We start from the raw sequence: 16,993 nt of genomic DNA on the forward strand, positions 1-16,993 counted from the left end.
CTAGAACATCATATAGTTCCATCTCCCCACTCCATATTATGACAGCCCCTTTCAACGTGAAAAAGTTAGAATGGCGATAGCCCAAAGAACCCTAAAGAGAGGGATGGTAAGATCAAAAGTGATGATGGAGTTATACAGAGACAGTAGGCTTTAACAAATTTTATGATTGCTGAATCATTAAATTGTTTTCTCTTTCTGCCACCAGTATCTTAGAGCTGCTAGAAGTAAAAACCTAAAATTGTGGAATTGTAACCCATGTCAAACTCTACAACCACTTGTGGTGCTGTGCTTTGAGTTTATTGCTTTTTTTGTATAAATGTTATTTTTCACAAAAAAGAAAGAAAAAAGTCAATTGTGGTGATAAAAAAATATTTAAGCCTTCTAGCTTCCTATTTTCTGGAGCAGCTAGAAGGGAAAATCTGAGGATCATCTGGTAGCCCATGACAAACTCTGGGATCTGTCCTATAACTACTTGTTGAAGAGTGCTTTGAAAACTATTGCTTTTTTATTTCTTTGCTTTGTATATATGTTATACTATACAATAAAAAATTTTAAAAAATATGAAAATACAGCTTGACAAATTAATATATGTAACTTCTCTATGTAACTATCACCTGATCAGAAGTAAAGTCAAAGATGACTTTATAGGTTATATATAAAATCCAAAGAAATTTATAGAAACCACTAGGACTATTAAGTAGGTTTAGCAACATTGCAGGATAAAAGGTCAACAAACAAAATTGAACTGCATTTCTATGTACTAGCAATGAACACTTGGATAATGAAATTTTAGAATAGCTCATGACCTAAATGTAAGAGGGAAAATTATGAAATTTCTAGAAGAAAAAAGGGAAAACATCTCAGTGGTTTTGGGTTTGGCAAAGATTTCTTAAATAGAACACAAAAAGCATAAACCCTAAAGAGAAAAAAAATTAATAAATTTTACTTTATTAGAAAGAAAAACGTTTGCTCTTCAAAAGACAATTATGTAATTATAGTGTGTTAAACTCATAGACATAAAATAAAGAACATGGGCTACCAGGATATAGAAAGATGCTAAAGAATAAGGAGCAGTTGCTTAATATATGCAGAATGTTTAACTAGGGTTGAACTTAAACGTTTTTGGATGGTGGTGATGGTAGCAGGTTATTGTGAGAATAATTAACTGTACTGAGTTGTGTGTGAACGTGGTGGAAAGGGGAAGTTTAGAGTCATGTGCGTCACTAGAAGAAAAGTTGGAGATTAAAACTTGGGAATGTGTAACACAGTGAATCCTGTGGTGGACAATATCCGTGATTAACTGTTCAAATATTAAAAAGTTATTTCATGAATTAGAACAAATGTATGACACTATTACAAGGAGTTAATAATAGAGGTATATGGAAAAATTGCAAAATATTTACTATAGCTAACAGTAATATTTTAATACTTTCAGCAACAGGTACCACACCAATACCATGGGTTAATAAAGGAGGGATAAAATCAAGCCCTCAGTCTTGGGGTTTGTTCATATGAAACTTATCCCCACAAAAGATAGACTAAGCCTAAGATTCACCCCCAGAGAACCGCTTTTGTTGCTCAGATGCAGCCTCTCTTTCTCAGCCAACACAACATGCAAACTCACCACCATCCCCATCTCTACGTGGGACATGGCGCCCAGGGGTGTAAACCTCTCTGGTGACGTGGGACAGAAATCCTACAATGAGCTGGGGCTCAGCATCAAGGTATTGAGAAAACCTTCTCAACTGAAAAGGGGAAGAGAGAAATGAGACAAAATAAAGTGTCAGTGGCTGAGAGATTTCAAACAGAGTTGAGAGGTTATCCTGGAGATTATTCTTACGCATTATATAGATATCCCCTTTTTAGTTTAAGGTGTATTAGGGAGATTAGAGGGAAGTGCCTGAAAATGTAGCGCTGAGTTCCAATAGCCATGTTTCTTGAAGATGAATGTATAATGATATAGCTTTTGCAGTGTGACTGTGTGATTGTGAAAACCTTGTGTCTGATGCTCCTTTTATCTGTAGTATGGACAGGTGAGTAAAACATATGGATTAAAAATAAATAATAGTGGGAACAAATATTAAAATTAAAAAATATATATATTAGGTAGATGGAATACTAGTGATCAATGAAAGGAAGGGGTAAGGGGTATGGTATGTATGAGTTTTTTCTTTTATTTATTTCTTTTTCTGGAGTGATGCAAATGTCCTAAAAAATGATCATGGTGATGAATACACAACTCTGTGATGATATTGTGAGCTATTGATTGTACACCATGTATGGAATGTTTGCATGTTAAGAATGTATGTGCTTGTATGTTGCTTTATCAATAAAAAAAAGTGAAAGAAAATAAAGGAGGTATAGGAGTATGGGAGGATTTTTTTTTTCCTTTTTATTTATTTTCTGGAGCAATGAAAATGTTCTAACATTGATCATGGTGATGTATGTGCAACTACGTGATGAGGCTGTGAGCCAGGGATTGTATACTTTGGACAGTTGGTATGTATGGTGTGTGAAAATATCTCAATAAAATGGCATTAAAAAAGAGAGAGTTATGAAAAGAAAAGGCAAGCCACAGATTGGGAGAAAACATTTCCTATATATATATATATATATATATATATATATGTATACAATAAAATATTTGTAACTGGAATATTTAAAGAACTCTTACAGCTCAGTAATAAGGTAAGCAATACACTTTTTTAAATGGGCAAAAGATGGACAAACATCATCAGAGCAAAGATATATTTGACAAATAAACATATGAAAAGATATTTAACATTATTAGTTGTTAAGGAAGTGCAAAGTAGAACCACGATCAGTTAGGAAAGTGAAAATTAGAACTATTACATACCCACTAGAATGGCTAAACTTAAAATTAAAAAGCCTGACCACACCAAGTGTTGAGCAACCAGAACTTTCATACACTGATACAATCATTTTGGAAAACAGTATGGCGATTTCTTAAAATGTTAAGCATAAGGATGCACGGGTAGTTCAGCGGTTAGAACGCCATACTGTTCTATGGCATTTCAAATGGGAGACCCTGGTTTGATTTCCAGACCATGCACTCCCTCAAAAAAAATGTTAAGTATATATTTTACATACAAGCCAGTGAGCCCACTCTGGGCATTTACCAAGAGAAATGTAAGTACATGTACACACAGAGACTTGTACATGAAATTTTTTAAATTTATTTTTTATTTATGATACATAACCACATACAAACACAAACATTCTTATCATATGATCATTCCATTCTTGTTATATAATCAATAACTCACACTATTATCACATAGTTGTATATTCATCATCATGATCATTTCTTAGAACATCTGCATCAATTCAGAAAAAGCAATAAAAAGAAAACAGTAAAAAATTCATACATACCATACCCCTTACCCCTCCCCTTCACCGATCACCAGCATTTCAACTACTAAATTTATTTTAACATTTGTTCCCCCTATTTATTTATTTTTTTATGTTTTACTTGTCCGTCTATAAGGTAGACAAAAAGAGCATCAGACACAAGGCTCTCAGAATCACACAGTCACACTGCGACAGCCAGATCAACATACAATTATCTTTAAGAAACATGGCCACCAGAGCACAGCTCTACATTTTCAGGCAGTTCCCTCCAGCCTCTCCATTGCACCTTAGCTAAACAGGTGATATCTATTTAATGCGTAAGAATAACCTTCAGGATAACCTCTTGACTCTGGAATCTCTCAGCCATTGACACTTTCTTTTGTCTCATTTCTCTCTTCCCCCTTTTGGTCGAGAAGGTTTTCTCAATCCCTTGATGCTGAGTCTCATCTCATTCTAGGATTTCTGTCCCACGTTGCTAGGAAGGTCCACACCCCTGGGAGTCATGTCCCACGTAGACAGGGGGAGGGTGGTGAGTTTGCTTGTTGTGCTGGCTGAGAGAGAGAGGCCACATATGAGCAACAGAAGAGGTTCTCTTGGGGGTGACTCTTATGCCTAATATTAAATGGGCTTAGCTTATCCTTTGCAGGATTAACTTTCATATGAACAATCCCCAAGATTGGACGCTCGGCCTATTGCTTTGGCTGTCCCCACTGTCTGTGAGAATATCAAGAATTCTCCAGTTGGGGAAGTTGAATTTTCCCCCTTTCTCACCATTCCCCCTAGGGGACTCTGGAAATACTTCCCTATTCACTGTTCAAATCGCTCTGGGATTTATCTGGGCATCACTCTGGACAAACCTACAAAATCTCATGCCCTACACAAGGTTCCAAGTATTATGGTGTTCAATTAAGCTGTCCACATAAGTTATATTAGGAAATGCACTAGTCAAAAATATAAATTTTGTTGTATATGAATTTTTATAGCAGCTTTATCTGCAATAGCCCCAAACTGGAAACAACCCAAATGCCCTTCCCCAAGTGAATGGATAAGCCAATTGTGGTATATCCCTATAATGGAATAGTGCTGGACAATAAAAGGGACAGACCACTGATATACACAACATCTGGATGAGCCTCAAAATAATTATGCTGTGCAGCAGAAGCCAGACAAAAATATTCATTTAAATAAAATTATAGCAACCTAATCTATAGTGACAGAAGTGGTTGTTTGAGGATGTGGGTTGGAAAGAGAGGGATGGATTACAGAGGAAACTTTTGTGGATGATGGACATGTTGATTACCTTGATAGTGGTGATGATTCCCCAAATAATTCATCAAACTATACACTTAAATATGTTATTGAGGCGATTCAGAGACAGCAGAGCAGAACGACCTGGCCACGAGAAGCAGAGTCCACCAGCCAGCGACCTTTGGAGATGAAGAAGGAAAACGCCTCCCGGGGAGCTTCATGAAACAGGAAGCCAGGAGAAGCTAGCAGATGACGCCGTGTTCGCCATGTGCCCTTCCAGCCGAGAGAGAAACCCTGAACTTCATCAGCCTTCTTGAACCAAAATATCTCTCCCTGGATGCCTTTGATTGGACGTTTCTATAGACTTGTTTTAACTGGGACATTTTCTTGACCTTAGAACTTATTAAATTCCTCTTTTTGAAAGCAAAAAAAAAAAATGTTACTGAACACCAATGAAGCTGAATGTGTCTACATGTGAAAAACTGAAAGGATTCATTACCAGCGTTAAAGTAAATGCTGAAGTGTGTCCTTCAAGGCAAAGGAAAATGATCCCAGATCAAAGCATGAGGAGAAAGGAAGAGCAGCTGGAAGGCTAAATATGAGGGCAAATATAATCAATACTGACATATTTAACAGTGTTTTCTGGTTTCTTCCATGCAGCCTATTTACTCTGAGATTTATCTGTGTTGTAACAGCTATCAATAGTTTGTCTCCCTTTTAGGATTGAGTAGAATCCCATTCTATGTTTATACCACGATTTGCTTATCCATTCACCATGCAAGTTCGTGTTGTTTGTAGTTTTTGCTGTCATAAATAAGGCTATGATGAACATTTGTGTACAAGTCTTTGTGTGAACATGCATTTCTTTTGGGTATCTACTTAGGGATTGTATGATGGGGTCATATGCAGTGCATGGACCCTCCTGGGGAAGGGGGGATGCCACGCGGGGCATGGCATAGGGAACCTACCCGGTGACCTGCGCTTTTCTTCTGTTTAGTTTCATGGGGGATCCCGACAAGCTTCTTCACATCCCGGTGGAAGATACACTCGACGCCAACATTTCTCCCTTTTTTCGCCACCTCTGCCATTTCATTGGTAAGGAGTGTTCTGGGACAAGCTAGTGCCTGAGCAGTGCCAGGGGGCAAAGGGGCCGCTCCACCCACCTACTCCTGATTGCATCTCCCAGTGTTTGGGAGAATAAAGGCAGGGTCCAGCTGTGGCCCGTCCCGTGTGGACTCAGGGCAAGCCCAGCCTCTCAAGAGCCCTCTGCTGCACGGGCAGCCCTGGTGTTACGTCAGGGGTGTGGGGCCGAGCAGGGGCACTGGCCCTGGCTGGATGGGGCCTTTCTGGGCTTGGCCAGGCCCCAAGCACACCGTGACTGTCTGTCTGTCTTGACAGAAGTGTGTTGGCCAACCTGACCTCCCCTACCTTCGTGGAGCCTGCCCCGGGCTGGGCTCTGCGGACCCAGCAGCAAATCCCACTGTGTCCTTGCCTTCGTCTCCGGTCAGGGGCCGGGGATGGCAGGAAGACTCCGAAACTTTTCCAGTTTTGACTCCCATGATCCTAAACGTGTGCCCCAGTTCCCCTCTGGCCTCCCTGCGCATGGACACTGCCCGGCGGTTCTGTACCTCATTGATGGTGACGTTTTCTGCCATTCCGGAGGCTCTGAACTGCCAAGGGACAGCAAGATCCTTGGAGAGAGCAAGGCCAAGTCGGATCAGAGGCCCCACCCCATCACTGTCTGCTTGGCCCCAACGCGTCCCCCAGCCCAAGCACTGCAGAAGGCCTGGACAATGGCGTTTGGGCCCCCATGCCCAGGGTCTCATGGCCTCATTTGCCCAGGAGGTCGCAACTATCTTTTGACTGCTTGAAGCTTGAAAGGATCTGAGTCTGAGACTTCTCACATGTCCCACCATGAGGTGGCAGAGCCCCATGGCATAAGAGGTTCCCCTCTCTGTGCAGGTCTGGGCCAGCCCTTAATGGCTCTGTGCCTCAGTTTCCTTCCCCATTCAATGAGACAGGAGACCAGGGCTGGTCTGCGGTTTTGTGCTGGGTAGGTTTACCATCAGTTCTTGGGATTACTGGAGCAGCTTGAGGATGCCATCTTGGGTTTCTTTCCCACACCTCCCTGGGTGAGCCTCACAGTCTTTGGGGTGTTGACGTGCCCGCTGTGGAGAGGCAGGGAAGTGGCTGTGATCCCACTCCACACACGAGGAGGCTGGGCCTTCGTCTAACTTGCCCGACTCCCACAGGTAGGTGGCAGGGCTGGGCCTCACACCTAGGCCACCTGGCCGCAGGGCGGTGCTCTTTCCACCTGCCACACTACCTCTGGATGTGTTCAGGAACCCTTGGCGGGGGGAGGCGATCCTCTCATCCTCCCACTCCAGGGACGGTCCTGGGATGTCAGCTGGTGGCAGAGCTACAGGGCTAGAGCCTCTGCCCAACCACGTGACTCTCTCCACCTGCCAGCTAGGTATGATGACCCAATTCACCAAGTGCTGTAACGGTATCCCAGCGCTGTCCCACGACACACCCAGGTCACGGCGTGCCGGTTCCCAACTCGCTCTGGGCTCCCAGAGGCTTGGCTTCCAGGCGAGCCTGGGCCATGGGGAAAGTGCCACGCTTGGCCCACCTGCCTGCCTTCCTTCCGCAGACCTCCACCTGGAGCTTGGCTCTGCCGTCCTGGTCTTTTCCAAGCTGGGTATCAGTCGCAGCTGTGCCGCCCTCCTGGCCTACCTCATGCACCGGAATGAGCAGACCTTGAAGGTACATTGTGCTGCCACCCCCAGGGGACCGGGAGGAACAGGGCAGTGGCATTGCCTGGGGGGAGGCTTTGAGGAGGGCACCTCCAGATCTAGGCCTTTACCTGCCTGCCACGCCCGAGGGCTTGTCCCAGTGTCCAGGTAGGGCCTGAGGCTGTGACCTGCCCTGGCCTGCTGGGTCAGGAGCTGGGCAGAGCTGGGCACACAGGGCAGATCCTCAGGCTGGTAAGGCTGCAGCCAGCAGTCCCACCCATGTGTCCCTTGCTGCTGTCAGTCTGTCCACCAGCCCTTGTTCAGGCTTCTCCAAGGGGGCTGACATCTGGCTGCTGCTTGGAGTCCCACAGGTACAGCACTGGTGGGCTCTCTGCGGGCACCCACTCCAACAATCTTTATATTTTTTTAAGGAAAATTTAAACAAAATAATTTACTTAAGCTACTCCAAAAACCTTTTCACATTCAGAATCTCTTGTGATATTTTGACTAAGTCATTGATGTTTATGTTTTTCCACATGGTGGTGTTTTTATATGTTATCAAGATCTTTAGTAATGATATTTCATTAAATCCAACAATCTGTTCAAAACATCACGAGAACAGGGCCCGGGGAGGGGCCGAAGCAGGGCACTGGCCGCAGACCACGGCAGGCCCCTGACTCCCTGTGTGGTGCCGTCCCCCCTGCTGCATGAGGAGGTGACGGGACATTTTGACGGGATGGGAGCCTTGTCTCATCCACAGCTTGTTCATGGTGTTAGAGGGTATGGGTAGAACCTGGCAAGGCCCCACTTTTGCTTTTGGGGAAGGGAGAGGAAAAAGAGTGACTAAGGCCAGAGCTGACTGGCCGGTGCCCTCTGGGGCTGAAGTCGCTTGCATGGAGTCGTGGGTGGAGGGTTGGAGGGCACTGAATTGGAAGATGCGAGGCCTGAATCCCTGTTCTCACACACCATCCAAGGGAATTTTCTGGGGCCCTTGTGCTGGGGTCACTGCCTGCTTGAGTGTTTTGGTGGGTCCTGGGGGCAGGGATGATGTTGATAAATCTTGAGAGTCCTGAAGAGATGTCCCTCCAGCCTCCTCCCCAGGACCAGCGCTGTCCTTGAAGGGACCTCTTCACAGCCCTGGCAAGTTGGTACGTGGAGGAGGAGGTGGGGCTGCAGAAGCTCCTTCCCCAGCTGGGCTGCGAGCGCCTCTGCAGGACGAGTCCAGTGACCGGCCTGGGTCTTACTGGATGGTCTTTGCCAAGTCCGTGCCCTGCTGTGTCATTGGCTTCCTCTGTCCTCAGAGGGGTGGGCACTGGCACCTGCACACCCCTCCCAACTCCGACATGTAGTGACGAAGCACCTGTCTGAAGCAGGTGCTGGCCAATTCCCTAAGCCTTACAAGCAAACTGCATCCTCTCTCTGACCACCAAGAGCAGAGGTCACAGGTGACTTGCCAGAGGCATCTGGAAAAGGAGAGCAATAGTGAAGAGGGCCCCTGGCTCCCCTCCACCCCCCACAGGTACCCTGACCTTTACTGATCCCTGCAGGGAGCTGCACAGCTCACCTTACTCAGGATTTGGGCTGTCCTGGTCCGCAGGTGGACAGGGTCTCTGGCTCCCGAGCTCCACGTGATTCTGCTTTCAGAAGGAACCCTGGTGCTCCCTTTCTGGAGCGCCATGCTTTGTCCTATCTGCAGAGAGGCCCTGTTGCTGGGCACTCTGCCCAGGGATACCACCACGGTAACTTGGCCACAAGAGCTGTGCAGCCCATGGAGCTAAAAGGCAGGCAGGGTGCTGCTGTGACCCAGCTGGTCCTTTCTGGGCTGAGTCCTGGGTGGGGTGTGCGGTTAGCTTTTCTTGCCCCCACGCGGTACCCGGACCACTGACACAGCTTGGCCTGACTCAGCTGTGAGCCAGAAAGGCACTGTCTGTGTGGACGTGGGGTTGGGCTCCCCGCCTCGGTGCACTGGGCAGCCATGCCCCACCCGCTATTGTCATCTCATCTAATACCAATGGACAGGCAAGGAAGGGCGTGGGCCACTTACAGATCCAGTGCAACTTCCTGGGGAGGGGGGCAGGGTTGTGGCCCCAGTCTGGCTGAGTTGTTGCCCTGCTCTCTGCCCCATCCTCCCCAAGGAGGGGGAAGACTCAAGGAGCAAGTTGGGGAAAAGCTGGAAAACTCTGGGTCCTTCCAGCACCCAGAGTCACCCATTATCCCTGACCTGTGCTTTCAAAGCCTTGATACAGAAACGAAGAATCTTACTCCCAAGGTTGTGGGATCTCAGAGCCAGAAAGCCATTAAGAAATCTATTCCAGAGCCTTGAAACTGCTGGGAGTCACTTTGCAGAGAAAAAAGTACCTGTAATAATTGTCCATACCATAGCTACCATCAGAGCTAATGGCGGCGGACTGCACACTATGTGCGGGCTGTTTGAAGACACTCTCCATGGCCTGGTGGCACTACTGCTATCTCTGTAGTAATAACAAGGCCTTTTATCACCAGAGGGCACATTGATATAAAGGCCAAGCTGGGACTCAAGGCCCCTGGCCCAGCTGAGAGTCTGAGTGTAACAAGCCTTGAGTTAGGGATCCACCTTGTATGTGAATACCCAGTTCTCCCAGCACTATTTGTTGAAAAGACTATTCTATCCCAGTAGAGTCGACTTGGCAGCCTTGTCAAGTATCAATTGGCCACAGATGCGAGGGTCTATTTCTGTACTTTCAGTTTGATTCCAATGAATATATCCATCTTTATGCCAGTACCAGCTGTTTTAACCACTATAGTTTTGTAGTATGTTTTGAAGTCAGGAAGTGTGAGTCCTTCACACTTGATTCTTTTTCAAGTTGTCTTTGGTTAGACAGGGCCCCTTACCCTTCCAAATAAATCTGATGATTGACTTTTCCATTTCCACAAAGGAGGCTGGTAGAATTTTTTCTATCTTTCTTTTTAAAAAATATATAGCAAACAAACGCAAACATTCTTAACTTTTGATCATTCTGTTCTACATATACACTCAGTAATTCACAATATCATCACATAGTTGCATATTCATCATCATGATCATTTCTTGGAATATTTGCATCTATTCAGAAAAAGAAATAAAAAGAAAACAGAAAAAAATTCATATATACCATACCCCCCACCCCTCCCCTCACTGATCACCAGAATTTCAATCTAAATTCATTTTAACATTTGTTCCCCCTATTATTTATTTTTATTCCATATGTTTTACTCATCTGTTGATAAGGTAGATAAAAGGAGCATCAGACACAAGGTTTTCACAGTCACACAGTCACATTGTGAAAGCTGTATCATTATACAATCATCTTCAAGAAACATGGCTACTGAAACACAGCTCTACATTTTCAGGCAGTTCCCTCCAGCCTCTCCATTACATTTTGGACTAACAAGGTGATATCTATTTAATGAGTAAGAGTAACCTCCAAGATAACCTCTCAACTCTGTTTGGAATCTCTCAGCCATTCACACTTTATTTTGCCTCATTTTGCTCTTCCCCCTTTTAGTCGAGAAGGTTTTCTCAGTCCCTTGGTGCTGAGTCTCAGCTCATTCCAGGACCAGCTGGGTCACAACAGCACCCTGCCTGCCTTTTAGCTCCATGGGCTGCACAGCTCTTGTGGCCAAGTTACCGTGATGGTATCCCTGGGCAGAGTGCCCAGCAACAGGGCCTCTCTGCAGATAGGACAAAGGTCCACACTCCTGGGAGTCATGTCCCACATAGAAAGGGGGAGGGCAGTGAGATTGCTTGTTGTGTTGGCTGGAGAGAGAGAGGCCACATCTGAGTAACAAAAGAGGTTTTCTTGGGGTTGACTCTTAGGTCTAATTTTAAGTAGGCTTGACCTCTCCTTTGTGGGGTTAAGTTTCATATGAACAAACCTCAAGATTGGGGACTCAGGCTGGTGGAATTCTGATTTGGATTATATTGAATCTGCAAATTACTTTGGAATAGAATTGACATTCCAATCTATGAATACAGCATGCCCTTCCATTTATTTAGGTCTTCTTTGATTTCTTTTAACAATGTCTTGTAGTTTTCTGTATACAAGGCCTTTACATCCTTGGTTAAACTTATTCCTCGATATCTGATTCTTTTAGTTGCTATTGTAAATGGAGTTTTTTTCTTGATTTCTGCCTCAGACTGCTCATTGCTAGAGTAATCGTTACTGATTCTTGCATGTTGATCTCATATCTGCCACTTTGCTGAACTTGTTTAAGAGCTCTAGAAACTTTGTTGTAGATTTTTTGGGACTTTATATAGGAGCATGTCATCTGCAAATACAGAAAGTTTTACTTCTTCCTTTCTAGTTTGGATGCCCTTCATTTCTTTTTCTTGCCTAACTGCTCTAGCTAAAACTTCTAGCACAATGTTGAATAACATTAGTGACTGTGGGCATTCTTGTCTCAGTCCAGATCTGAGAGGGGAAATTTTCAGTCTCCCACCATGGAGTGATGTTAGTTGTGGGTTTTTCATATATGCCCTTTATCATGTTGAAGAAGCTTCCTTCTGCCTTAGTGACATTGAGTTGTTTTTGTGTGTGTGTGTGCTGTATGGCGGGGTCACATTTCTTTTTCCATGTGAGTATCCCGTTATCACAGCACCATTTGTTGAACTGTTTGTTTTTACTGGTTTCTTTGTTTTTTGGGAAGTGCATGGGCTGGGAATAGAACCCGGGCCTCCGCATGGCAGGCGAGAATTCTACCACTGAATTACCCTTAATACCAAAATTACCCTTGGTATTTTTATCAAGAAAATGATGCTGGATTTTTCATCTTTCTTGTGGCTTTCAGAATTCTTTTTATCTTTGGCATTTGATAATTTTATTATGACATGGAACAGTGTGGCTCTAATTGGGTTTATCCCATTTGGATTTTGTTGAACATCTTTGATGAGTATATTCATCTCTTTCATCAAATTTGGGGAAGTTTTCAGTCATTATTTCTTTGAATATTTTCTCTGCTCTCTTATTTTCCTTTTGGGGCTCCCATGATGTGTATATTGGTCTACTTGAGGGTGTCCCACAGGTTCCCCAGGCTCTGCTCACTCCTCTTCATTCTTTCCTCTTTCTTTTCCTCAGATTGGATGATTTCAGTTGTCTTTTCACTGATTCTTCTGCCAGTTCTGGTCTCCTCTTGAACCTCTCAAGGGAATTTTTAATTTCTGTCACTGTGGTCTTTGGCTCTGTTTGGTTACTTTTCATAGTTTCAATCTCTATTGATAATCTCTTTGAATGCATCTATCATTTTCCTGATTTCCATTAGTTTTTTGTCCGTTTTCCTTTGGCTCTTTGAGCATATTTAGAACTTTTTAAAAAAGTCTTTTCTGGTATATCCCACTTCCACTTCAACTCACTGATGGTTTCTATTGCTTTAATCTCCTAGTCTGTATCATTGCTTTCTGTTTCTTCACATGTTTTCTGATCTTTTGTTGAAGGCTGGACATTTTGATATTTTGGTGTGGTATTGCTGGCAGTTAGACTCTGAGGCTTCTGCTCCTTAAGCTTGTGTCCAGCTAGTGTTATGATAGCTTTACTGGAATGCCAGGAGCTAACAACAAAACAAAAGGGAAAAAAAACAAAACAAAATACTTTTCCCAGTCTTTGCAGATTGACCCTGTGTGAGTGTTTTCCTTCAGGGCTTATACATACAGTGAGTTGGGAGAATAGCTCCAGGCCAAAGTGTAGCAGCCTCCCTACCTATGTCTTTTGTCCTGGGCTGCACACATAGCCCTAGGGATTCTCCAGTTTACATTACTTCCCAACTGTCTCAGGTACTGCACTGTCTGTCCTATGGCCAGCAATCCCCTGCTCAAGGCAGCATGACTTGACTGCTCTCCCACAACCTTCTACAGGAGAGTTCCATGAGCTGCCTTCTACAGGCAAGGCACATCCTGAGATAACCAGACTCTCGGGCCATCACCAGACAGATTAGGCCAGACACACATGTTCCAACATGTGCACGAGGGCTTCTCTGCTCCCTCTGGATATGGACCAGGGATCCATACTGGGAGGAGGAGGGAGTGGCCAGCCAGGGTGCCTTTAAGATCCTACTGCTTTTAAGTGTCTTTTTTTTTTTTAATTAATTTTTAAATTGCTTTTAAAATACCAGAAAACACCAAACAAACGCAAACATTCTTAACTTTTCATCATTCCGTTCTACATATATAATCAGTAATTCACAATATCATCACATAGTTGCATATTCATCATCACGATCATTTCTTGGAACATTTGCATCTATTCAGAAAAAGAAATAAAAAGAAAACAGAAAAAAATTCATACCTACCATACCCCTTACCCCTCCCTTTCATTGATCATTAGCATTTCAATCTAAATTCATTTTAACATTTGTTCCCCCTATTATTTATTTTTATTCCATATGTTTACTCATCTGTTGATAAGGTAGATAAATCAGACACAAGGTTTTCACAGTCACACAGTCACATTGTGAAAGCTATATCATTATACAATCATCTTCAAGAAACATGGCTACTGGAACACAGCTCTACATTTTCAGGCAGTTCCCTCCACCTCTTCATTACATTTTGACTAACAAGGTGATATCTATTTAATGCATAAGAGTAACCTCCAGGATAACCTCTCAACTCTGTTTGGAATCTCTCAGCCATTGACACTTTATTTTGCCTCATTTCACTCTTTCCCCTTTTAGTCCAGAAGGTTTTTCTCAATCCCTTGATGCTGAATCTCAGCTCATTCTAGGATTTCTGTCCCATGTTGCCAGGAAGGTCCACATTCCTGGGAGTCATGTCCCACGTAGACAGGGGAAGGGTGGTGAATTTGCTTGTTGTGTTGGGTGGAGAGAGAGAGAGGCCACATCTGAGCAACGAAAGAGGTTCTCTTGGGGGTGACTCTTAGATCTAATTTTAAGTAGGCTTGACCTATCCTTTAAGGGGTTAAGTTTCATATGAACAACCCCCAAGATTGGGGGCTCAGCCTATAGCTTTGGTTGTCCACACTGCTTGTGAGAATATTAAGAACTCAACTTGGGGAGTTTGAATTTTCCCCCTTTCTCACCATTCCCTGAAGGGGACTTTGCAAATACTTTTTTATTCACTATTCAAATAAGTGTCTTTTTTCTTGATTCAGGTGCTCACTCTGTTACTGTTTGTGAGCTGGAAACAGTGTGTATGGATGGGGAGGGCACACACGCTGACCCAGCCAGTACTTAGTCTTATTGTGACCGGTGAACAGCTGGTAATGGTGCCAGCTTAGCCTCAATCCAGGTTCGTTAGTCTTGCTGCTAAAAGAATTTAGACAAACAAGAGGGCCAGTAGGAATAAGTAGTAAAGTTTATTAAAGAGAATGGGACAGAGTACACATTAAAGAGGTTAACCCACACTGAGTGGGTTGGGTTTAGCTTGCTTTATAGGAAGATTTTTTGGTAGCAGGTTTCCATAGTAACCTTTCAGCACCAGGTGTCTTCTTCATGCAGGTTCCCACGGTGGCTTTTGGGCACCAGGTGTCTTCTTTGTTTAAGGATGAGATAGCTAGCAATCCTATGAGACAGGATTGTTGTCACATCCTAAAATTTGTCTTTGGGCAGATGGTCTTTATAATCCTATGCTTCCTATCATAACTAAGCATTTGCTTTGGGCCCAGGATTTTACAAGATTTTATGGTTTGGAGAGGTTTTGGGGTTTTAGGAAATTTTTGTCTCAGGAAGTTTGCAGCAGAAGTTTGCAGTTTGCATTGGTTCCTTTGGAGCTAGATAAGAAATAAGGGATTGCAGTTGCCTGTTAACTCAAGGCTGAACAGGAAACCAGGGACTTGCAATTGTCCTATTTTATCCTGCTTCATTACTACTGTACATCTCGCCCCCTGGAGCCACTTTTGCTTTTCCTTTTTCCTCTGTCCTTGGTCCAGATGGAGACCAACCGGCCCCCTTCTTTTATATAAGAATCCTTCATGCAGTTTTGGATGGGTGCCTGAAAACAGGTACTCTTCAATTCTACCTTCTTCAGAGAATTTCCCCACAATTCTCTTCCTCTTTCCATGAATCCATCCACTGACAATGTGCTCCAGGCCTAGCCATAATGCTTTACCTCCACAGGGGTTTTGAGTAGATCACCTCAATCCTCAATGACTTCTATCCCCATATTCAGAAGGAAAGGTGCAGAGTGGCTTGTGCAAAGCAGAGCTAGCTCCCAGGAGTCTTTGCTCCACAGGATTAACTTCAGGCTGCTGCTGTTTTTGTGTCTAGCCCTTAGATCCTGTTGTTGGTCCCCTAGGTAAGGGCTCCCTGTCCTTCTAGATCTGGGTGGAAGGGCCTCAGACCCTCTTGATGCCTCCTTTCTCTGCCTTTGTTCACAGAGGTCCTGGGCATACCTCAAGCGGTGCAAAAACAACATGCGTCCGAATCAGGGCTTTGTACGCCAGCTGCTGCTTTGGGAGAAGATTCTCCTTGGAGACGTCGTCACAGACGTCTCGAATCCACTCTACTGATCTTCTCCAAGGTCCAGTGAAGAAACTTCACCCCAGGGGCTTTTTGTGGGTAGTGGGCCAAGGGATGTAATTAGATTGGTCTGGAAGGAGAAGGCTTTTGTTGCTTGATGACTGTGTCTTTCTGGATTCTTCACTCACCCCACAAAGCAGCTGCATTCTGCTCAGGCTCCCTGGGAACTCTCCTCCCTGGGCATCCTGGACCACACCCTAACCCCCCAAGTCTACCGCTGGAGGAACATCTGGTATTTGGAGCAGCTGCCCATACTTCCCCTACCCCATGATGTGGACCCTTCAGAGACCTGGTTGGGGGGAACTCCAGGGGGCTCCCCTGCTTTATGTTGGACCACAGAAGCCCTCACTAGGAGGGTGTCACAATGCCCAGCCATGGGTGGAGACCCAACCCCAGCCTTGTCCCAGACCCTCACTCCAGAGCTCCCTGAGAGGCTCCTGGCTCAAGGCACATCCTCATTCCTAGCCCCAGTGAACCCCAGTGCACTCCAGTGCTCCCCACTGCCCACACTTCGATCACATGATACAGATCACATGATACGCCTGCTCCCTACACTTCTGCCTCGCTGTGTTTGCTAAGAGATTCCCACCCCTCTCATCCCCATTCCCAGGTTCCAAGAAATTCCTCAGGACTTACAGGGAGTTGTTTTCCTAAAGCACTTCCCCAGCACCAGCAGCATCCACAGAGCTGCCAGGGGGCCAGGCGAGGGCACATGCACAGGGAATGGTGGAGAATTTAGGAGGTCCATCCATGAAGTTCACTGAGCAAACTTTTCCTGCCACCAAGGTGCGGCTGGGGACCTAGAGATGACCACCATTGACCTTCCTAGGGCTCTCTCTACAGAGGGGTAGGGGGCCGGGGGTGGGGGAGGAGGTTCCCCCAACAGAAGACCAAGCCTCCAAGGAGGGGTGGGGTTTCACCAGCGGGGGAAGCGCTTTCCAGATACTAAGACTTTAGTCAGGGACTGAAGGGAAGCCTGATGGCTGTGTGAACGAGGTGGTGGGCCTGGTGCATGAAGACACAAGCGAGAGAAGAGGCCAGGAATCCCCTCCTGCAGAGGAAGGGTTTGCGGCAGCTCTTCGCTCCCTGCACCTTGCTCACCTTCTAACAGGACGCGCCGGGAACCCGCAGCGCACGGAGTCCTGCGAGGA

At 45.0% G+C, this 16,993-nt stretch overlaps 1 protein-coding gene across 10 annotated transcripts in view; it reads left to right on the forward strand.

Annotated features, from left to right (window-relative positions):
• Window positions 1–16,670, forward strand: part of STYXL1 (serine/threonine/tyrosine interacting like 1) — an 89,064-nt gene extending 72,394 nt beyond the window's left edge. For all 10 annotated transcript variants that reach the window (XM_077140897.1, XM_077140894.1, XM_077140893.1 and 7 more), the window contains 3 exons: window positions 5,618–5,715; window positions 7,274–7,386; window positions 15,701–16,670. In XM_077140897.1, coding sequence (XP_076997012.1) covers window positions 5,618–5,715; window positions 7,274–7,386; window positions 15,701–15,832 — 343 coding nt within the window. In that variant the 3' untranslated portion in view covers window positions 15,833–16,670. The remainder of the gene's footprint in view (window positions 1–5,617; window positions 5,716–7,273; window positions 7,387–15,700) is intronic.
• Window positions 16,671–16,993: the final 323 nt, after the last annotated feature.

Source organism: Tamandua tetradactyla, chromosome 23 (assembly GCF_023851605.1).
Source record: "Tamandua tetradactyla isolate mTamTet1 chromosome 23, mTamTet1.pri, whole genome shotgun sequence".
NCBI lineage: Eukaryota > Metazoa > Chordata > Mammalia > Pilosa > Myrmecophagidae > Tamandua > Tamandua tetradactyla.